Here is a 24,301-nt window from a genome sequence, read left to right on the forward strand (position 1 = left end):
TAAAAGGGTGTCTCCGGTCTCCCACAATAGTGTGGGACGCCTCCGTCACAGACCCGCTAATCTGTGACACCGGGCGGGCGATACTGGAATGGGATTTTTCCAGCACTAACAAGCAACGAAGGTTAAGACGACAAAAGCCCTTATGGACTGGGCCCTTTTATGACAAACTCCCCTGAGAACTTGGCACAGCCGGACAAAGAGACAGTTCGGAACCCCAGTCTACTCTACTGGCCACCAAGGTGCACCCCGGTAAATGCACCTTCCGTATGGTGGAGACCAAGGAGAATATTCTCACTGGTCACAAAGCCAAGTTTTCTCAGGACACAGAACAAGACAGAAGGAAAAACCTCATCCGGTTTTTTTTTTTTTCTGTGCACAATGACAGCTTTAGTCACGCCTTAGGTCTCTTGGAGCCAGAATAATACCTGGGGGGGAGGTGCCGCGGGGTTGGGGACTGTGTGCTTTTACAGAGTACCTCGTCGTTGCACGGACATTTTCTTGCAGTTGGCGGGGGACCTGTGTCATCTACCCCGTTCCGTGACCCAACTTATCCTGACACGGGAGTCTTCTGAAAGTGGCGAGCGCCCTAATGGCTCTTAACTGCTCGACCCGCGCCCACTTAAATTTGCGGCCTTTTTGGCTTCCAAGATGCCCTTGGCAATGACATTCACTTCGTGTGCATAATAACCCACAGCAAAGTTTGTAGACGCCGGTCTGGTGAGACCCGCAAACTCACCAGTCTGTGGGGCCGGCCCGGACAGCAGGCTTGTAGGGCCTATGCCTGCGTCCTACCCTATGGTATTTCCTTCTTATGACAAAAGACACAGACAAAAGAGAAAAACAGAGACTATCTCTGGGAGGAAAAGGGATCAAGATCAAAAACCAAGAGTACTCTACCAAATTTAAACCAAGAGTCACTAAAAGCCCAAGAAACTAGTTTCCCAAATATTTTCTCCTGCCAATCTAAATTTAGAAAGAGAAAAAATTCTCACCACTTCCTTCCGCCAGACCCCGCAGATAGAGATTCCGGGAGGCTGACGTGGTAAGAAGTCTTACCTTTTGCCGGCTTTCGTCAGGTGTTCCCGTATCTCATCATCTGCAGTAGTGCAGGGAGAAGGCAGGTCTTCCAGCCAGAGAAGACAACTTACCAGCCGGTGCTTCTCCTGGCTGGCTCGCCAAAACTGTCGGGGGAAGAGGGAGAATCTCCCTCTGCCCTTTCCCTTAAGGTTCTTCTGGCTGGCCAAATAATCAACAAGACAGGTTAGCAGGAGAAAATAATACCAAGTTTAATAACATGTATACATGGGAGAAAGCAGGGACACTGCGTTTCTCCACACAATAGCAGAAATTCTCGTCTTAAATATCATTTTCAGCCAATGACAAAGGAGGATTTTGGGGGTGGGGGAGTCAATTACAGGAGATTACCATTAAAGCACTGTAAACAAGAGTAAGGTTATTATGCAGATTTAAGTCCTCACCTTCCACATTGATAAGTTTCTAGAAATGAGGTCATCCCCCCTCTTCCCAAGACAGAGAGGGAGATACCTTTACAAATGGAGATTTCCCTTATAAATGTAAATGATTGTCTGGCAACTCCTCGCAGGGCCATCCAGAGAATGTGGCCAGAGACAGAATTTCTGATAAGATGGGCTTGTTGGTGCCTTTCCTATTGTAACATCTATTTTACATTATATTACAGCCATCAGATGGAAGATCTGTTCCAGGAAGGAGCCACCATGTCAAATTCTTTAGGCAGTTAGTGGGGGAGGTCAAATGTCCTTCAGAGAAAACAATCAAGGTAAAGAGATATATTTCAGGGTGGCCAAATTTTGATCTCCCACAGCCTCATCAGTTCATTTAGTCCCATGTAATTAATTCTTGTTCTGCTTGAATCCAGTTTTTCCATTAGTTCTCTCGACTTTGCCTGATGATCGAAACAGTGATAATTCCAAGAAGCTTGCAACGTTTCTGTTAAGGCTCACATGATTTGCCCAGTGAAGTGGGTGCCTCGATCATTGGAGATTATGGAAGCTATACCCCAAGTGGGAAACATTTTTTAACAGTTTCTTTGCCACTGTGAGGATATCAGCTTTGTGGCAAGGGGAGGCTTCAACCCATCTGGAAAACATATATACAATAACAAGAACATATTGATAGCCCATACTAAGTGGCAGTTGAATGAAATTCAGCTGCAGATGCTCAAAGGACCCAGAGGGAGGAGTTCTGAGGCCTCTGGGGATAAAAATAGTTTTTCCTATTGTGGATGAAGGAAAAACCAAAAGCAAAAACCAAAACGTGGGGTTTGCCAGGGAGCCGGGAAGAACCAAGTGGCCATCTTGGGTTTCCCATAGCCACAGCTGTTTAATTTAGAGCCATTGTTTACTCGTCTTAATTTCTCTGACTCAGGAGCAGACTGTTGCCATGTTCCAAGGACATCAGGATGGCAAAAGTTTGGCAATAAGGGGTCATATTTTTGCAGAAGTAGAATGGACTTCACATGTGCCACAATCTTTATAGATTCTCTTGTTGCTGCCTTTGTGGGAAAGTCAGCTGGGACGCTTTCCTGATGCTCAGATTCAGTCGTTTGGGTGTGAGCCTCAATTTTGTTGACAGAGACCCAGTTCAGTTTTATGTTTCCTTTCTATGAAGCATTTTGCAAAAGCATCAGAGTAACTGTAAAGGACAAAAGACTTAAAAATATTTCATTATAATGCAATTGACAAAGAAATTTGGTTATTTCTGTGACACAACATTTTAAGATAACTAGAATTATGACTGATAATGTTATAGCAGGACATATCAGATTTTTAGGAATTTCACATAATTTCTAGGACATTTATATACCTATGCAAGTACAACATAAAGAAGGCTTAATGCTACTTCTTATTTGATGATGCTTCCAATGTAATTTAACATATCACATATGCCTAATTAGCTTAACAAATCTTTTGGAATGTTCCAGGTCAAAAAAAGATTTTATTTAGAATCTGATTTTGGAAAGTTTGTCAAAAATATCAAAAAGGTTTTAAAACATTGATCAAATGGGATCATAGGTTACTGTGAAACAATACTTAATTATCTATTCAACCAAAGTGATAATAAAAGATTTTAAGGCAAATACAGAAGGTTATGCAGCTGCTAGTAAAACTTAGCTCTTACTATTGAGAAGATTCAGTTTTCTTAAGTAATCAAAGATCTAATAAAGGACAGAAAATTATTTTGATAAAATATAAAATCTTTGCTTTCCTTTCATAATCTCTTATCAGAGGCAGACCAATATTCCAAGAAAACTTTGTTCTTTCAAGAGATGAGAAGAAAATTAAGTTCCAGTTTTATTTAAATACATTATTGATGTTGAAGCTTATTTTCTTTAAACTCTTAAAATAACTATTTAATTTTAGCTAACTTGACCAAACAAGGTAAGATTTTCTTTATTTTTTCTTTTTACTAACTTTTTATTTAATTTGTCCTTTTAGCAAAGAAAACTAAATTTTAATTTTGTACCAGCTAACTTTTGATATTAAAACTCATTCACTTAATTAAATTCATTCTAATCTTAGCCAGCATGCTTAAAATCCCTTTGTAAAGATTTTTTTTCCATAAACTTTCTTTAACTTTCTATGTGTATTTTAGTTCTTGTTCTCTTTTACATTCAGAAATAACCAGCTTTATTTTGGGACAAAATTATTTTTTTTTTCTCAACAAAAATGCGTTTCCATTCCCTGTATCTTTTCTTACTAAAAACAGACATCTTATTTTCCTTGCACACAGAGATTTTTCCTTATTATTTTTAGTAGCTCTAATTACATTTCTTAATTAGAATTCTTTTTTTTTTTGTGAGGAAGATCAGCCCTGAGCTAACATCCATGCCAATCCTCCTCTTTCATTTTTTGCTGAGGAAGACTGGCCCTGAGCTAACATTGATGCCCATCTTCCTCCACTTTATATGGGACGCCACCACAGCGTGGCCCGACAAGTGGTGCATCGGTGCGCGCCCGGGATCTGAACCCAGGCTGCCAGCAGCAGAGCTTGCGCACTTAACCGCTACGGCACGGGGGCTGGCCCCTAATTAGAATTCTTAACCCTTAGAAACCTTAATTTCTAGGGAAAATTCAGAAGTAAGCAATTGTGAACTGTATATTATACCCATATTCTTTAGATTGGAAAATTTATGAATACATTTTATAACTTCTAGAAACATGTTTCTTCACAGTGCACTCTTCCAGTGTGGCAGAGGACATGTTTATTAATAGACCCAAGTTTATCTTTACTTTCTCTGCAATAGGAAATCAAAGATAGATAAACTTATGTTCAGTAACTAATGTTTTACTATTTTATCTTGTCTGGAAATAATCTAGGTATTCAATGACTATCCTATCATTTAATTTAACTTAGCTAAACTCTAAAGTTTCAAGTTACCAAAAAGATTTGGAAAAGCTATTTTTGAGTACACATACAATAAAGTATAATTTTTGCACCTAAAAATTCTTATTTCATTAACATCTATATAATTCATTTGTTCATAGCAATCATACTTAGATTATTCATGAAAATTTCATGAGACATTAAAGCAGTTAGCCATCATCTTATTTTTTTTTCTTGCCGACAAATTTTGTAACAGAGACAACATAAGCTTATTTGACTAATAACCCAGGTAGAATAAAAGTTTCATGTCTGCATTATATCCAGTGCTTATAACTGAAGACTTGCCTATTTTAATTAAAGTAACAAACTTAAACAAGATTTTATTTACCAAAGATTGTTTTATATGATGTTAACTTGAAAAACATTTGGGTTAGTTTGTATTATATTTGGAAATAATTTATATATGTACTTACTTTAAGTTAAATAGAGCTCCTTTAGAAATTAATTGGGAGGTAGAAAAATCCCATATCTATAACATACATACATATACATAGACAGATACAAACAGAGATCTTATAGCTTTTATTTTAAAATTTCAGCCATGAATCAGGTACAATACAAAACTCACTAGTTTACAAATAGTTGTGTTTCTAGCAGATGGAACAAGTTAAGGCTACCTGCTTTTAAAGCTTTTTTTGTTAATATTTGTGGAGAAGACTTTTAAGATTTATATTTGCCCTAGACAAGTAATCTTAAGGAATTAGATTTTGGGCAAGAGAGTCTTTCTAGCAGCTTGCATTTTAAAATGGCCATTTTCTTTCTCTTTTTTTCCCATTAGCCTGAGGCTTTACTGATTGAGCTAGCTGGGCTGTTACCTCCTGGGGTGTTTACATTCCAAAGACATAGTAAAATTTACAACTTCAAAGGACAGAGAGAAAAGGATGCAAGTTTTTTTTTCCTAGTAATTTTTGGGAAATCGCTGTTTAAATTTTTCCTTCAGTTTTAGAAATCAAGGATGGTCTAGATAAGAGTTCCTAGAGAGGTTACAAACCTTTTGAGATAAATAGGGGAGGTTTTGCAATTGGTGAAAGGGAATGAATGGAATCTGAACTTCCTTTGGAGCTGCATTTCCAGTTTTGCAAAGATTTGTAAGATGAGGATAGTTGCTCTCAATTCCTCAGAAATTGGGTTGTAACTTAAGTGACATCATAGGTTGATCTACTGATCCAATTACATTACCCCTAATTTGTTTCTTTCCCTCTGGGTACATAGTTTTATTTTAACTTGGGAGGAAGGCCTATAAAAAAATTCCTATCAGGCTCTGAATACAGCTTTCAGTTTGGCCAGGTTTTGACTACAGAGCTACTCAAAAAATCCTTTTAAATGTCTTGCCGGTTTTCAGCCAGGACAAACAGTAAATATTCTGGCAGTGTTAAACAACTCCATGGACCCAAGAGGCATCCTTGAAGGTTGTTACCTTTCCAAGAACCAGAGTTACTCCTAAAGACAGCCAAAACGAAGAACCAACAGCCTGCATGTGCCACACAGGCAGAAAGCCAAGCCGAACCCGTAGGACATAAAGCAAGACAAGCAAGAAGGCGATAGATGTCTCTGGGAGAGAGAGTGAATAACCAAAGGGGCTGGATTTGGAAAGGAAAGGACAAGGAGAAATTTTGTTTTTCTCTCTTGACTGGGCATTACAGAATGGCCACTGAGTGGAGGTAAAGGGCTGTTGTCCAGGGTACGAGTTCTCTGGGAGGGGATTCTAGGATATATCTGCAAAGGACATTGCACAGGAAGGCCTGAAGTTGGCAGAACCTGATTATAGAGCCCAGCCAAGTGAGCCCTACTGGCTGTCCCAGGTGCTTCTGCTAAATTCATTTTCTGGCCTTCAGCATTTACATCAGTAACCTGTATACTTGTAGAGTTTAGGCTGGAGTGCTCTCTGTAAATCTTGTAGGAAAGGGAAGCTTTTAAAGGTAGATGTGGCCATATTTTAAGATGGGGATTTTACATTGGATTTGTGTTTTAAGTCTAAATTTTTGTTATTTTTATCTTATTAGGGAGTTTCTCAGTCTAGCTGTTGTATTATATTTTTTCTTCTTCTTCTGAAGTGCCAGACAATTGTATTTCCAGTGTTCTGATTTTTTACAGTATCTGCAAATGTCTGAAGGCAAATAGAAAGGAGTCTGAGTGGACTTTGATTTTTATTCTGATTTATGTCCTTCCATCTTATTAAGAGAGTCTTAATGGCTAGCCAGTATACCAGTATCAGAGCTCTCTTAAATTTTTTTTCAATTTAGAAGTTTTTCCAACTCAGAGGATCCATCATCTGCCCATTCACGAGTAGGATCTTAGTAGTGACTCAGACCAATAAGCCTTTTTTTTTTTTTTTTTTTTGTGAGGAGATCAGCCCTGAGCTAACATCCGCCAGTCCTCCTCTTTTTTTGCTGAGGAAGACGGCCCTGGGCTAACATCTGTGCCTATCTTCCTCCACTTTATATGGGACGCCACCACAGCATGGCTTACCAAGCAGTGCGTCAGTGCGCGCCCGGGATCCGAACCAGCGAACCCCGGGCCGCCGCAGCGGAGCGCGCGCACCCAACCGCTTGCGCCACCGGGCCGGCCCCCAATAAGCCTTTTTATGGTTTAACCGTGAATGGAAGAGGCATCCCCAAAGGGGAGTGCAAAGGATACAGCCCTCATAATATCCAAAAAGTTCACTACCAGAGTTAGTCTAAGAAAGTAAAGGTGATAACTACGAAGGCCCTGTTTTTAAACAGCCATTCCAAAACACAGGGAATCACGTGTTCCCCCTCTTTTGAACAGAGTAGGCTGATTTATCAAGCCAAAAGTTTACCCAATTTTTTTAGATTCCCTAGGCTTGGATCCACAGCCTATTGGGCTGCCTGCTAGATGCGTGTGCATCCTCTGGCTGGTGGAGACAAAAAAAAAACGACCATCTCTGGGAGGAACGAGATCAACAGAAAACAAGCGTACTCATCCCAAATCTTGACCAGAGTCACTTTTGCCCAAGAAACTAGTTTTACAAATGTTTTCTCCTGCTAATCTAAATTTAGAGAGAAAAAAAAAATTCTCATCACTTTCATCCACACTGGATCCCACAGGCAGAGATCTGGGAGGCTGACGTGGTAAGAAATGCTTACTGTTTTTGCCAGCTTCTGTCAGATGTCCCAGCATCTCTTCATCTACAGCAGGCCCAGGGAGAAAGCAGTTTTTCAGTTGGTGAGATCTCCTGGCTGGCTCTCCAAAACTGTCAGGGAGGGGGAAATTCCCCCCTCTACCCCTCTTGAGTTCTTATGGCTGGACTAATAATAAAATTGACACAAGACTAGATTAACAGGAGAAAAAAACCCAATTTAATACATATGTATGGGAGAGCATCATAAAAAAATGATGCTTAGAGAGTGAACAAAGCAGGTGGTTTATGTCTTTTACACAAAGAAACAATAGATTTGTGAGAAATCGACAAGACAGAAACTTAGGTTTGGGGTATGTACTTAGTGAGGAATTTAAGCAGAGCTTAGGCTGGAGGTGGTAAATAGTAAAAGTAACAAGATTTGTTTATACAGGCATACCTCAGAGACACTACAGGTTTGGTTCCATACCATCACAATAGAGTGAATATTGCACTGAAGTGGGTCATATGAATTTTTGATTCCTCTGTGCATATAAAAGTTATGTTTATACTGTGCTGTAGTCCATTAAGTGTGCAATAGCCTTATGTCTAAAAAAACAATGTACATACCTTGATGAAAAAATATTTTATTGCTAAAAAATGCTAACCATTATCTGAGCCTTCAGCAAGTGATAATCTTTTTGCTGGTGGAGGGTCTTGTGAAAAACACATTATCTGTGAAGCGCAATAAAGCAAAGTGCAATAAAATGACACATGCCTGTACAGGCTTCTCAGCCCTGAATTCCCTAGCTCTGGTAATAAGGATATTTCTATTTCCTGGTATGGGGAGGATACTTTCCCGTGGGATATTTATTTCCTGCTTTCAGGGAAAACAGAGAGAGAACGGTCAAAACTTTAAGTCAAAACAAACAAACTTTAATTCAAAATAATCAATACGCCATTGTGGGATGTTTTGGGTGGCTTGCCCTGGACCCCAGCACTCCATAGGGCCACACAAATGAATAGGGGCTCCATCTAAGCACATTTTCTAGCTAATTCAGTGATACTCCTTCAAGTGTAAGGTTCTTTGAACTGTTTTAAACGTGGTTTTCATATAATTTGTCATAAACATATTTAGTACCTAAAGATTCTGATTCTGATCACCAATTCCAATGTGTTGAGGGTGTGTATGGGAATTTTCCCACACTGCCAACCAATTCTTGGACAGCAGCTGGGTGTCCTACAATTCAACTCAATTCTGACACTATCTACCTGGGGGTAGCATCAGATCCCACAGGTTAAGGGCTCAGTGCTACAAGACTGCCCCCCCCCCCCCCCAAACTCCATTGGCAAGTCCACTTCTCACCTGTGCTTTGACCGCCTGGCTGTGGATTGGAGTTTCCAACTACTTCCTCCTTGTTTTCAATGAAGTTGCCAGAGTGGCTCACAGAATTCCAAGAATCATTTTACTTACTAGATTACCAGCTTATTATAAAAGGATACAACTCAGGAACATCCAGATGGAAGAGATGCACAGGGCAAGGTACGTGGGAAAGGGTGCAGAGATTCCATGCCCTCTCTGAGCGTGCCGCTCTTCCCGAATCTCCATGTGTTCATTAGCCCAGGAGCTCCCTGAACCCCCTGCTTTTGGGTTTTTGTGGAGCCTTCATTACACAGGTATGATTGATTAAATCATTGGCTGTTGGTGATCAATTCAAGCTTCCTCCCCGGATGTCAGGGATGGGTCTGAAAGTTCCAACTCTCCAGTCACATAGTTGGCTCCCCTAGCAACCAGGCCCTATCCTTAGGTTACCCAGGGGCTTTCCAAAAGTCACCTCATTAATATAACAAAAGGTACCTTCATGCTCTCATCACTTAGGAAATTCCAAGGGTTTTAGGAGCTCTCTGCCAGAAATGGGGATGAAGACCAAATAAATATTTCTTATTATAAATCACCATATCACAATACCTTAAGCAGAGGAAGGGTAAACATAATTCTATCTGTAAAGGTGGCTAATCATTGTATACTGTGAATCCTCAGGCTTTTGTACCGTGGGGTGATCTCTCTGAGGCAGTGGCAGTCAGTGGTACATGGGGCTGTTCCTGCTCCATCAAGTCACCTCAGGCTGCTGTATTTTCTGAGCTGTCGGCTTTGGGTTTTCGTTTTCTGGTTCTAGGATTGGTTGCGATCAGCTCTTACAGCAGCACGTGAGCCTCTAGTGCTCTGTCTGCTGAGCCCTCCGCTCTTCCATTTTGGTGATTCTAATTTGTGGTGTGTTTGACACCTGCTGGATAAACTCGCTAGAATATATTTCAATTAAGAATTGGCTCAGAGTTGTGCCTTCAGAAGGTAAGCTAGGAGTTGAGCAGGCACTTTTATGGATAAGCCTTTGAGCAGATAAAGGAGGTATGGTTCATTTTACCCCTTCAGGGGCTCAGTGTATGCCTTTGGATTGTTTCTTTATCTGCTATGGGCTAGGAACATACAAAGTTGAAGTAAACATTTGTACTGTTCCCGGAATCTATTCTGGGGATAGATAAATGAATATAATACAAAGCAAAGCAGGAATTAGAATGTAGGTGTAAACACCATACTGTGGGCTTGGAGGAAGGAGAGTCTTTTTGAATTTGACCAGACTTAATGGAAGATAGAAGGTTGGACGGGAGGGTAAGATGAGAAGGACAGTTCAGTCTGGAGAGACAGTGTGGACGGGAGAGGATGCCTCAGGTGGAAAGCAAAAGTGTGAGCAGAGGTGGCTGAGTAGAGGGTATGTGAAAGGATGGAGTTTATTTAGGTGTAGTTGAGCATGAGACAACTGGGGAGGGTTTCCAGAGGGACGCACTGAGCGTTATTCATAGGCCCGTGCCCAGGGCATGTTTTATGGAGTCGAATTTATACATTGGACTGGTGGCTTTGTAATAAGAATCGTGGTGCATCACAAGTTCTGGAATAATAATTCTCCCTTTCTTGTGTGAGTTACTCGATTGATGCTTCTGCTCACTCTTTATGCCAGTGTTCATATCTTACTGTATTTGGAAGATGTACCTTTTTCTGTTTTGTGATCTCTGAAACCTATCTTCCTTTAACAAACATTCTTTATTTGCTTACTGTGTTCATAGCATGTAGCTCCTAGAAGGTGGGTAAATTTTTCTGTATACACTGTGTGAAATCAAAGTTTGTAAACTGTGTGAACATATACATATCAAAGTTTGAAAACGAAGATCACATTAGAAGATTTTCTTATCAGCTGTGTCCTTTTACAAAATGAAGCTTTGTACAAGGGGGCCAACGCTGCAATTTTCTTGTCCTGAGTTGGAAACATTTTGTTTTTAAAATCACTTGTAAAATTTTTGAAACTTTTTGTTTTCTTGTTTTTTAGCATTTACATCTGTAACTGATATTAGTATTTTTCTTTGCACCTATAGTACGGCCAAGTACAGCGTGCTGACATTTCTACCTCGATTCTTGTATGAGCAGATTAGAAGAGCTGCTAATGCCTTCTTCCTCTTTATTGCCTTATTACAGGTAATGTTTTTTAAAAAGTTACTTAAAATTGATAACCTTAATTACATACAAAATGAAATTTTGCTAAAAGGTCACTTAACTGAAAAAGTGTCATAATACTTGAATGTAATTTGCCTCCTTCATCCAATGATTGTTTGTAGGAACAAACATGGTCTTTGCATAAAGGGAGACTTCTGTAGGCACTGCCTTAAGGATAATTGCAGGTGGTAAAAGAGGCGTTGAAAAATGGCCCTAGGGTCATACTTTTAACCCTTTTTCTGTTTCAAACACATAGCAGTGTTGGATAAAGTTTTAAAAATATGTAAAATACTTAGCTAGTTTTTAAAATAAGGTAATCATTTTGGTGTAACACAAATGGAACAGATCTGCAAAAGAGTGAGGGGTGAGTGCCATATTTTCTTTTCTGTAGAGAAGATTTTAATTTGCCAGCTTTCTTCTTTTGGTCTCTTATCTTGCAGCAAATTCCAGATGTATCTCCAACAGGAAGATATACCACCCTGGTGCCATTGATCATTATTTTAACAATTGCAGGCATCAAAGAGATTGTAGAAGACTTTGTAAGTTTTTGCTTTCAAATAATATAAACGTTGTATTGAATATAACTTATAACTTATTTGTTGCTTTGGGTTTTTTAAGACAGAAAATTGGTCTGTAGCCTAACTAGCCTCTCAAGGTTCATGATGATATTTCTGGGGAGAGAACAAGTACACACAGTGTCATCAATACCTATACAGTGACACAGATGTAGTTCAAACTGTGTTTTCTAATGTTGGGTCTATGGACTCCCTTTGATTTTTATCATTGACATTCCTTACATCCTGCTTCACAGCTGCTCATTTGGGTAGTGAAGGAAGGATAGTATTGCTGTCTGGTATAGCATTGTTGTGCTGGCCGTGCCTGAGGTAATTTTACAAGAATCTTCTCCCTCCTCATACTTTTCTCCGTGTATCTCCAAGTTCATTGGCCACAACCACATTCATATTCTCTCTCCCCTCTTTCTCTCTGTCTTCTTTTCAGGCTCTTCCGTTTCTCTGTGCTCTATCTTTCTCTCCCTTCCTTCCTCCCTCTCTCTCTCTCTCTTTCATGCACGCATACGCTCTCTCAAACACTTTTTTTTGTACCTTTTTCTGGGACTAGGTAAACGACTAATGCAATACAAATCAAAGCAAAGGTAGTTTGCCCCAAAAGTTCTTTATCAAAAAAACAATTTTAATTGTTTGTTGTTGGGTTCATCATTCTGAATAATTCTTTTAGTCTGATCTAAAGCAATGGTGGAGTGAGAAGTTTCATACTTCAGAGTGCTTGTGCATTGCTGGAACCAAAATGTAATCGTTTGAGCCGGAGTGGACAACACCTACATTTACTCCATCAGTCGGCTGAACTTAGTGAGCGGTGCGAGACCACAAACCACTGAACTGAACCCTAGAGCATTAGCAACAATGCCGCTTGGTTTCCTTGTCCCTCTTTTTTCCTGATATTACTGTTTGCTATTTCAGTTATTCATTTGGAACTTTTGAATCTAAGAACTTTTTTTCTTTCTGTAACAGAAGCGACATAAGGCAGACAATGCAGTTAACAGAAAGAAAACGATAGGTAAGATATCAGGCTGAGTCACCTTTTCCATTAGAACACTTGAGAATAAGACCTGCACTTAAGTAATTAATGGTATTGAGATAAATTGGGGAAATGATCTATAAAATATTTTAAAGAAATAGCAAAATGACAGATAAATCCAACAAAATGGAGGAGTCTTGGTAATTAAGATTTGAAAAGAATCTAGATATTTTAGAATTTTAGCACAAGTTGTAATTTTCAGAAGCTACACATGTTCATAAGAAGTCATAGCATTCATATCCTTGTTTATAATTGCTCCCTACCTCTCTCTATCTACTTATTATTGTATTGATTTCTAGAACATTAGCTCTGTGTTGTTAGGGGGTGTGTGTGTGTATTTGGGTAAATCTTGGAACAGCAAGGTGATTTTTTTTTTTCTTCTTGGCTAAATATGAATAGATTTGACTTGTATGCATACATCTATATTTATGTGTATGCATTAATGTATATGGTACATAGGTACATAGGTTGGAGCTCCATTTTGGGAAGCAGTGGTGTTATACTTTTATGTCTAAAGATATGGTATGTTGGGATTAATAAGTGGAATTTTAAAAGGAACGTTTTGGATTTTGGATAGCTGATTTTATTTCGATTATCACCAATATTAACTGATACATTGTTTTCTTTTTTTCTTTTTCAGTGTTAAGAAATGGTATGTGGCATACCATTATGTGGAAAGAGGTAAAAACTAATTTTAAAGATATACCAGAAAGCATTGGTTTGGAGACTTGTAATTAATTGCTAGTATTGCTTGCAGTATAAAGTTTATGCTAAGACAGAGGTCATCTCCATTTTATATCGAGTTTACATTGTGGAGTTCTCCCAGGAGGTTTACTTAGACCTGGTGCATGTTTGCTCTGATCCCTGCGTCTTTTAGAAGATGCTCACTGTGTCAGTTGAGAGGGGTGAGATTCGTTGCTCCTGATGGATATTTCTGAAATCTCAAAGCATTTTCTAACTTCTAAATCCAATTCAAGAAATATTTTCCCTGATCTTCTGTTGTTCTCTTAACCTAAATTCAATTTTTAAAGATTTTTTTTTTTAACTTTTGAGATTCTCACTTCTAACGTTTTCGGTGGAAAGTTTGCGTTTATGATTACCATTAAATATAAAGTGGTGGAGTAGGGGTGGAAGCCATCCTGTTTTGATTCCGAGGCAAAGTGATTGAGACCTTGATGATAGCAAGAAGGGTTTGCCTCCACCTCCTGGGAGTATGGGGTCTGGAGGGTTTGAGAATGGTGGGGTTTTTGGTTGTTTATAGTGATGAATAGAAAATTTAGAATAAGTATGCTGTGCCATCTAGGTATTTTGTATCTAATAAGTTTAGCTTTTTAAGTGAACCTCTGTTTTAGCTGGACCTTTCTAATTCTCACAAGCTGTTTTTTGGGGATGAATCTCATTACTCCAGGATTCAAAGCTGACTAACGTGATTTCAAAAGAAAACTACTTTTTAGAAGGGTAACTTACAGTAGTTTCTCTTGTTAAACATTTAATAAGCAATGTTTAAAATGCCTCTGTGACCTTTTAAGTCTGCAAAATGCTTGTGGTATGGTAACTGCACCATTTATTTTACTTTTTGCTTTGTTTTTACTTGCTATAGGAAAACTGGTAAGCCCCTTGATAGTGTTTTGTGATAAAACTTTAACCTTGGTATCAGTCCAGAAGTGTCCTGTATTGCAAATATTTATTGACCTCACTCTCATTTGGAAGTATGGTGGTTCTTGGTCAAGTGGTTGGAAATTCTTGACTTCACAGAGGGTAGAAATGCTCCCAATGCTATAGGAATTCAAGGAATTCCATGGCACTTAGTAATGGCCTCTGTTTCTCTACAATTCCTGTTGTCACCTCCATCCCCAGAAAGGCATTAATACTGGCTGGAGTGGAGAATGATATGGATTTGGGATGTTGACACTACTTGAAACAGCAGAAAATGGAGAGATGATCTCTGAATTCTGGGTCCAGGAGTTGATGGGCTTGCAGACTCCTAAAGCCCATTACTGTTTACTACACACATTCAGAGGGGAAAATAACACCAACCAAACACCTGTTATATGCTTTGCCACATGCATTTTTATTTCAATTAAAAATGCATTTTGTTTGCTTATTTAAATGGAGCTCTTAGCCTGTACCAGAGACTGTTAGGCCTGCGGATGCCAATTAGGATAAAGCATGGCCCTGTCCTTAAGGAGTTTGCTACAGAGGTTCTCAGACTCCAGTGGGCATCTCAGTCCCCTGCAGGGCTGGTACAACACGGAGTGCTGGGTCCCACTCTCAGACTTTCTGATTCAGTAGTTCCAGGCTGGGTCCCCAGAATTTGTATTTTTAACAAGTTCCCAGGTGAGGCTGATGCTGCTGGTCCAGGGTCATGTACCAGAGCCACTGGTGGAGTGGAAGTGACAGGCAGCTAAACAGAATGCAGTGCGGGCTGAGCGCTGTGCAGTGGGATACTCCAGGGGCTCTGGGAACATCTGGGAGGGCCAGCTAGTCTCAACCCACCAGTTCAGGTCAGGATGCTCTATGGTTCTCTTGAAGGATGACCAGGAGATAACCAGTTTAAGAGGGAAATGCTGTTCAAGACAGAGGTAACTGGGTGAAACTCTGAGATGTGTCGAAAAGCCAGGCACATCTGCAGAACTGCTCAGAATCAGGATGAGATATGGGAGAGGCCAGGTGAGGAGAGGTCCAGAGATGTCAGGCAAGGTGGAAATGGCAGCTTTAAGGTTCCCAAAGCAATAGAGCTCTACTCCGAAGTGCTTTAGCTCAAGTCAGCGATCCCCTGAGCTGCAACAGAGTAGTCGGTGGATGCTGAGAGGCAGCTCTTGGGTTGTTGACAGCTTTGGCTGACTTTGAGAGGACTTTTGAGCTTCTTCTTCAAAACTAAGAGACTTGAGAAATCCTCTGAGGCTCTAGTGGGTTCAGGGGTCTAGCGGGGCCTCTCTCCCACCTTTGGAATTCTTGCTCTAGGTAGTGTCACACACTCAAGGGACGACCATGCACAGGAATATCAAATAGAAAACCATTTCAAACAAAATCCAAGTAAGTAGTTTCTCATGTACATAAAGCTTCTCAGTACTTTGTTACTGAGATATAAATGTCTCTTTATTTAGATAATAAAGTTGGGAGAAAGCCATAATTTCCCTTGTCCTCCCACTTTGACTTAAAAAAAAATCTACTGCCTTTTTTCTTTTGAAAACATAACTAATTTTCCTTTCTAGTTTTTTTTTAACTAATTGCTTCTTATTTTATTATGTAATTAAACTATTCACCTAAAATATTTTTACATTTAGAAGATATTTTCAGTTCTCATAAGTATTCCTTGCTTTTGTACTGATGATTGTTAAAATAGCTCTGTAGCACCTATTCTTTGACTTCTCTTTGTTATGGAATATAATTTAATTACATGCCTTTCTTTTTGCCTTTAAATTGGATACTGACTTCACATGTACAGTGGTTCTGGAATTTAAGTTTTACACTCTTCCTGATACTGAGCCCGATTCCTTAGACTTCCTTGCACACTTTGATAAGCGACAAACACTAGTAGCACACATTTTGGTAAACCCTCTTTTTTCCTAAGAAAAGATTAAATATAGGCACCGGCCATGGCCATTCTCCTAGCTTGTAAGATCCAGTAGTTTTTCACAAGTATTACATCATTTGAAATTCTTGATTTCTGAGAGAATGATAACGTGGGTTAGAATAGGAAACAGGAAACATAGTGCCTGTTTTGAATTTTGAAATTGTTTGTGCACTAGGAATGGCCTTACTTCTAGTGCCATCAGAGACTTTCCTGCCATCCTGACTTTTACACTCATAGTGCCCCTTCCCTTACACTCATGCTGGTGGAGACCAGCACTTAACATGTGCCTGTGTCATGCCAGATGCGTGCATGTACTTCCTTAATCATTGCATCAACCCTGCAGGGTCAATAGTGGTACTTCCCCATTTTACAAGTGAGGACATTGGAGCTTAGAGAGGTGGAGAGCTTGCCAGGATCCCAGAGAAGCTCAAATTTGAGCCTAGGCCTGCCTGCCTGGAAAGCCTATGTTCTATCCAGCCAGATGCTTCTGTGATGTTCTTTAAAGGATTTATAGACTCTCGGCCATGGTGCTCATGTTCTGCAGACCAGAGCCTGGTTCCTTGGCTTTGGGTCTTCTGTCCCGTGGAGCATGTTTGCCAAGGTAGTCTCTGACTTTGGCCATGACTCTTTCTGGCCATTTCTCAAGACAGTACAAATCTATGCATTATGTGGTATATTCCTGGGGACCTTTTATGTGCTCTGTTCATGGGTGAATCTCCTGTTACCTTTCAGTCAAACCACAGGCCCTCCAGTCAGATGGCTCGGTTTTGAATCCTGGTTCTAACACTCACTGGCTGTGTGACCTTGATCAAGTTATTTCATTTTGAGCCTCAGTTTCCCCATTTGTAAAATGGAGAAAATTTACATGTGTTAACTCAATTGATCCTCACAATAACCCCATGGAACATGTGCTGTTGACCTCATTATATAGATGAGAAAACAGGCACACAGAGTTTACATACCTTCTCAGGTGACACACAGCTAGTAAGGAGTCCAGCTGGGATCTGAACCCAGGCATTCAAGCTGGCTCTGGAGCTGTGCACTTAACACTATCCTACTGTGTACAGCTGTGGAGATGTTCAAGTTTGTAAGCAGATGAATAATTGTAAGAAGATGAGACCTTGATGGTTGTTCTGACTCATCTCTTTTCTCCCTCTCTTTTTCTTTTTCATTCAGCATCATTGCGAAAAGGCAATATTACCACTTGACTGTATTGAAAGATTTTCCTTTTGTTCTTGTTAAGGAAAATAATTTGAGCTTCTCTGTCTTAAACTTCATGGCATAGTTATATAGTAATTTGTTGTTCAAATATTTAACCACCTTTATCACCATTTGTGCTTTCTTTTCTTTCATACTTCTCTGTCCTTGTCCCTGGTTTTCTAGGTGACAGTGGGAGACATTGTGAAGGTCGTCAATGGGCAGTATCTTCCAGCAGACGTGGTCCTGCTATCCTCCAGGTCAGGTGTGCTCGTGGGCACAGTTTTTGAAATAAATGTTAAGAACAATAAAATATTAAATGGTGACTGCAGAAATCTCAAGCCACCCTCTCCCCTCCACCCTCTGGTCACCATCCTTCTCTTTCTAGCCTCTTCTTCCATTACTTGTCATTTGCCTCTCCCTGCCTTAACCCTAAGTTTTCTTTCTCCCATTCATTCATTTGTACATTTTCTGAACTTTTTTACATTTATTGATTCTTGGTCTCATGGCTATTCTGAGCTATTCCTCACCTGTAGGGAAACATTCAAGAGCAGTGGAGTGATTCGTTCAGTAACATCCAGGTTGCAGCGTATCTGAGACATCAGAGCCAGTCTTGTGATGGGTCCAGACAGCAGCCTTTTCAGCAGAACCCAACACTTCCCTTTACTAGCTGTTCAGAGAACCACGGGCATTTTCTCAGCACAGACATGACCTGCAGATGGTGTTTCTTCTTCATTCGTATACATTTTACCCCCTTTCTGCCCAAGTGTCATTGCCATGTTTTCTAGGTAATTTTGTGCTAGAAAGGTATCATCCACTAAGCGGTGTAAATAATGCGCAATGCAGTCCTTGACTTTTCCTTGGCTTGACACGTTAAAGTACATATCAAAGAAGGAATGCCAAAATTAGGATAAGATAAACTGCTATTCTTGAGTTCAAGATTAAATTACTTGATGGTAAGACTAGAACTTGCTACGTTTAAGTGCTGTTGGGAATCATAGGTGCTCACACTGTTTGCATTTTCTTTGCTTGCAGACAGTGTTTCTTTTATTTGATTTGATCACACATTGAATTTTAAGCCTTAGCATGAATTTTCTGCTTGAGATAAAAGATTTTAAAAAAGGACCCCAGGCCCATAGATGGGGAAAAGCACTATATATACACAGAGCAGGATTCAGGTTGTTCCTACTGATTGGTAACAAAGAAACACTTAGAAATAGTAAAATGTGGATCACTTGATAGTTTGCGCTATGAGTTTTGGTTGTGACCCTCAGAAAACCTGGGTTTAATTGGGATCATTTGTGAGCTGACGTCATGTTTTCAGGATGCTTATTAGTGTTTGAGTCTATGCTTTGTGCCAAGCAGCCTGCTGAGTACCTTATTCCATTTAGTCTTGCCAACAACCCCTGATATCCTCACTTTATTCATGAGAAAACAGAGACACAGAGAGGTTAAATAGCTCACCAAGGCCTTGTAACAGATAAAGCTAGCACTAGGAGATTTTAACTTAGCCAGTGGGTTTTAGCATCCAGTCTCTCAAACACTAACCATGCTACCTAAACCCAAAGATTAGAAATAGGGGTATAGTATCTGCTATGCTTATTTTTATTCCTTGAGTTTTCTGTCCTTAAAATTAGGTGTTTTGATTAAAAAGTTGCCTGTTGACATAGTAAAAGGTACAGGGAAGAAAAGGCTTCAAAAACTGTGCCTTGATTCCTCAACTCCTCTGGCTGTACTTTTCTTCAAAAGATGTGTTTGTATGGGCCATGCCTAGGGTGGCTCTTTTGGTCAGGAGCAGGCCAAGCCTCAGACTTTAGGGGTCACCCACACTCAGTAGTTGAGTCTTAGCTGGGGCATCACCTGCTTCCCATAACCTGCTCTTTCCCTTCTCATTCATCCTCAGCTATTTCTGTCTGCTTGAGATCAAGGAGCTATGATGTGGAGCCAGTAGGGAAGGTCACTGGGCAAGCAACTTTGTATTGGTGTTGTGCCCCAAAGATGAGTGTTTGTCTTTCTAATCTATTAATACTACTGAAGTGGTTGTTTATAACACTATTTTGAAGGGCCAATCAGCAGAAGTAGTTCCCATAGTAGAGACTTGATGAGCTGTGAATTTGTGGAGGGGACCTTAGTAAACTTTGACTTTTTTTTCCCCTCTCTCCATAGTGAACCTCAGGCAATGTGTTATGTCGAAACAGCTAATCTAGATGGGGAGACGAACCTTAAAATACGTCAGGTAAAGTCACCTTTTATGACTTGTGTTGTTATGGTGGCCCACATTGCAAATCTGGTTCCCACATGTACCAGTCAGTGATTTTTCTGGAGAAAAATTGTTCTGCCACAAAAGGTTATGCCTTAACCCTAATAGAATCTATGGGAAGAGCATGCATTTTATTGCGAAGGGAACTCCTTGACAGTGACAGCGGAGCTAGGAAAAGTAGGCTTCGTCTAAGTCTGGGTCACAAAGGGTACCATGCCTTAATTTATATCTTATTGAGCTCTGTGCCCATTAGTGCAGGTGAGAAGAGATATCCTCAGATAGACTGAGCTGTGTGGTGGAAAGGACAGCATCTGTAGTGGACAGAGGCAGTAGACAAGCTCTAGGTACCTTACTTTACATTGTTGTTTTAATTGAGATTCTAATTCTAGAGAGTAATATATTAGATACAAAATTTCCATGCCTTAAACAAAGCTATTCTTACCGTATATTTTAATTCTAGAATGAAGAATAGTCTTTAATATAATAACAATTTCAAGCATTTTGACATTTAATTTTCTGCTGCATAAAGTTGAATTTGATAATTCTGTCCAGACATCTTTCTTTTCTACCTTATATATTTGATTTAGACGTTTTTTCCTGTTTCAAGAAGAGTTACTAGGGCTAGATATCATACTATTTTAAAGGGACACTTTATGTTTACGACTCATATTCGAGTACAGCTAATAGAGTACGCTTTCTGTAAGGTGTTTGAGTATGCTGACATTTGAACATGGATGTTTCCAGCAAGTGGTGGAATCTTGACTTTCTGCCTCATTGAACTTTTTTGAAACTTTTGCGTTAGGCTGCTGTGGCAAAAGCTGCCTGTAAAGTCTTTCTTAAGGGGCTGATAGTTTGATTTAGCTCCCTCCCAAATTATTCCATTTTAGTTGATTCATTATTTCCTTTCCATTGACAGTGGGGATGCTGAATGTCTTCCCTAAACGTGGAAGGTTGTGCTCAATGTCCTCTTTTGGTTTCACCTTTTAGAGCTTGAGTCACACCGCTGACATGCAAACGAGGGAAGTGTTGATGAAGTTATCTGGAACCATAGAATGTGAAGGGCCCAACCGCCACCTCTATGACTTCACTGGAAACTTGCACTTAGATGGGAAAAGGTAGCATTTTCCTTTTTCTTAGTGTTTTGTTTTTTTTAATTTGCCTAAGAATTATTGGAGCTTTGGAAAATATAAGTTTGTTTTCTTGTTTCATAATATTTTAAAGCAGATTTCTTTATGTTTAGCTTAGATATGAAAGACTGAGCTTTCTTCAAAATGGTATTTCAATCAATTTAAACCTTCCCTTAAATTTAGGGAAAGAACTGATTTTTGACATGAAAATAGCCTGAGAGTCTGAAATGAGGTTCACAGAACTGGCCTGTTCTTTCTGTGTGTGTTATCCAGCAGGGAGGAGAGTTGGTTTTGGCTGCATAAAATTGTCCAGAAAAGGAGAAGAGAGGTGTCTGAGGTGTATAAAAGCTAATATATTTATTAGAGAAATGTCTTTTTTTTTTTTTTTGCTAGCATTCTTCTAAGTAGCATTTGTTTTTAGAAAGTTGAGTGAAAGGGACAACAATTACTCTTCCTGTAGAACGTTCACTGCCCTGTTGTCTATATTCTGTTGTCTTTGTTCTCTTGACATTTGTTTTATTGTTGAGAGTCGTTTTTGTCATCCTGTTGGGGTGCAGTGCTATCTTCCGTCCATCTTGAATCTGCATGCTTCCGACCAGTGCTTCCCGCCTTGATGTTTTGAACAGACCCAAAGGGAAGGAGCTGATCGTGGGAATCGACCCAAAATAGCTATGACAACTAAGCGAGACATTTCTTGGTTTTCATTTAGTATGTGGAGCCATTCTGTAGGCTCCCCGTTTTGAATTTCTAAATTATTAATCAGACTTATTTAATCATTAAATCATCTTTGACAAATGTGATATTATAGCTTTATTGGTTTTATTTTACTATAATAGTCTGTAAAATAAACTGGGTTTCCCAAATGAATAAACTTCTGGTTATTTTAGCAATTTCCTTTTTGGGTGTTCAGTTTCATACAGGGTTATAAGTTCCTTCTAACATTGTATAGGGAAAAAACACCACCTTTTTCTATATTGATGAATGGATAAGATAAACGTTTTTTTGGGGGGTTGATTAAGCCACTGGTAACCTTTATTGTCCCTGTTTCTTAGTGAAATAGTTCGAATTTTACTAAAGGAAACATTTGATTTCTTGTGGGTTTATGTTTAGGGGGAAAGCTCATGCTCATTTGTCAGACTATCATTAAATATAAATGTTGTTTCTTATTTTTAGCCCTGTTTCCCTTGGGCCTGACCAGATCTTATTAAGAGGTACACAGCTTAGGAATACTCAGTGGGTCTTTGGCATAGTTGTTTATACTGGACACGACACCAAACTCATGCAGGTAAAACATTTCTCTGCTGAAAAACAATGCTGATTTTAGTCTTTTTTTTTTTTTTTTTTAATGGAGTAGAGGGTGGAAAATGCACATGTTGCATTTAGGAAGCTCAAGTTTGTCTATGAACCTAACTTTAGAAAGGAAATGCCTTTATTTTGGTTCCTCAGGTCGTTTCTTCCAGGATTTCTGTTATTGTATCAGATATTTGTTACTTCTTGCCTGAAATATCAATGGTCTTTGTTTTCCAGATTTAGGGGGACAATCTGTTTTAACCTATTTTATCTTCTTGACTCAAAGGGGGATTCATTTTAACTTCTTTATTTCCTCGCTTTTCCTCCTCACTTCATTAATTAGGATTTTACAGGAAATTGTCTTATTTAACTGAATTCTAGACAATTTAAAATCAGTTATTTTTGAACTAATGTTTATTCTTCATATCATATACCAGAGAAAATATATTAAAATGATTTTGCTCTTTCCCCCTGTTAATTTTTAAATTATTTGTGGATTTACAACTCATTTATATTATGACGTATTTTGCCAGACAACTTTGTGTCATTTCTTACATTTCTTTGGTATCACTTGGCATCTTATTTTGCTAATGGTCGCTATTAATGAGAATTGGCTTTTCAGCTTGTCTGCCCTTTTGTATAACTTCTAGAGCATATTTTTGGCTATATTTCTTAATTAAAAAATGTTTAGTGACCACCACGCACCAAGTCTTGTGCTAGGCTGTATGGATACAATAGTGAAAGACCCAGTCTTACCCTCTGGGAGCCACGTAGACTAAGGAGTAATAGGGAATTACAAAGTAGAGAGATAATTGTTGTAATATGTGTCATTACAAAGTGTTGTGGGTATGTGTAGAACAGTCAACCAACCCGAGTTTGTGGGTGTCAGTTGACTAGATACTAAGAATGATATTAAGAAACACATTTTAGATGCAGAGTTGGAGAAAGGAGGCTATTTTGTTGGTCCACTCTTTGGGGTCAAATGATGTAAGAGGAGAGAGTTAAATATTAGAACAGATGAAGTGATAGACCCCAATGGCCACACCCGCTGGGTAACGCAGTGGAGACGGGAGGGAGATGGGGAAGATTAGAAGGGTTGAGAGGCTCACTGAAGTTGAAGAAGATTGTTGGAGTTGCGAGTGATGGACTGATCAGTGTGTAGGGTGCTTGTCTTTGAGTTTCTGGGGTGGAGGGTTGCAGAGTGGAGAGACCTAGGAGTGAACATGGGAGTAGGAAGCTAAAGGTAGAGCTTTTGGAGGCCATTCGACGTTGAGAAGTGAAGGACTGAGAGACTCAGGCATTCGATGGCTCAGTGCTGTGATTTGAAGGTAGGGTCATGGCGAGGCTGGAGTAGAGACAGATGCCATAACCCAATTGCTTCTCTGCAGGGAGTGAGGGGGAGTGACTGAGAGGTTGGTGGACTTGCAGTGGGAAGGGGCAGAAGTCACTGTAGCCAAATGACATGAATTTTACAAGTGGTTTTTTAACATGCGTTAGAGAAAAAATAATGTCAAAAATGTTGTCAGGTCCTGCATATACATTGAGTTATACCACCTTCAGACTCTGAGGAATGTGAGTCTGTACCGGCACCTTTTGCTTGAGGGGACTTCAGGGAAGAAGTGTCCTTGGCTAGGGGAGGCAAGGAGCAAGAGAAAAGCTTCTGAAGGAGGGAGAGGACACAGGGAAGTTTTGATCCTGGAATGGTAGGGCCCAGGTGTGGGGCAGTGGTTACAGAGGGGATATGTGTGTGTGTGTGGGGCATCCATGGCAACCAAAAAATGAATAGGTGGTTAGTACTGAGAGGCAGCTCTTGGGTGGATGAAGATTATTTAGCATATCTGAGATGTGCCTGATCTGTCCTTCCTGCTAGGTCCTCACTCATTCATAAGTGCTGATTAGAATGTTTAAAGTGGATTGGTTCTGAGTAGCCTGTATGTGAAGGCTTGATCTTGATGAGTAGTTTAGTGCTCTGCCACCGAGTAGGTATCCTCTAACTTCCCCAGTCCACTGCCAGCAGCCACTGCCTAGCACTTTTGGAGCTCCACTAAGCACAGATCCCTTCTGTTTTTTATGATGAAGTGACAATGAGATCACAAGGAGCTAGCTCAGATTTGGGCGGGGCCCCAAGACTAGTTTTTAGATTGTGCATATTACAAATGTAACCACTATCCATGATTCCCTTGTACACTGGTTGTTTTCTCAGGGT

General features: G+C 39.7%; 1 protein-coding gene across 1 annotated transcript in view; it reads left to right on the plus strand.

Annotated features, from left to right (window-relative positions):
* The window catches only part of ATP8A2 (ATPase phospholipid transporting 8A2), a 508,363-nt gene that overhangs the window by 49,796 nt on the left and 434,266 nt on the right, over nt 1–24,301 (plus strand). Inside the window, exons 2-9 of the mRNA XM_058547869.1 lie at nt 10,931–11,030; nt 11,489–11,587; nt 12,578–12,623; nt 13,285–13,325; nt 17,605–17,678; nt 19,585–19,654; nt 20,666–20,793; nt 21,979–22,090. Of these exons, the coding sequence (XP_058403852.1) occupies nt 10,931–11,030; nt 11,489–11,587; nt 12,578–12,623; nt 13,285–13,325; nt 17,605–17,678; nt 19,585–19,654; nt 20,666–20,793; nt 21,979–22,090 (670 nt within the window). The remainder of the gene's footprint in view (nt 1–10,930; nt 11,031–11,488; nt 11,588–12,577; nt 12,624–13,284; nt 13,326–17,604; nt 17,679–19,584; nt 19,655–20,665; nt 20,794–21,978; nt 22,091–24,301) is intronic.

Source organism: Diceros bicornis, chromosome 9 (genome assembly GCF_020826845.1).
Source record: "Diceros bicornis minor isolate mBicDic1 chromosome 9, mDicBic1.mat.cur, whole genome shotgun sequence".
In the NCBI taxonomy this organism is placed as follows: domain Eukaryota; kingdom Metazoa; phylum Chordata; class Mammalia; order Perissodactyla; family Rhinocerotidae; genus Diceros; species Diceros bicornis.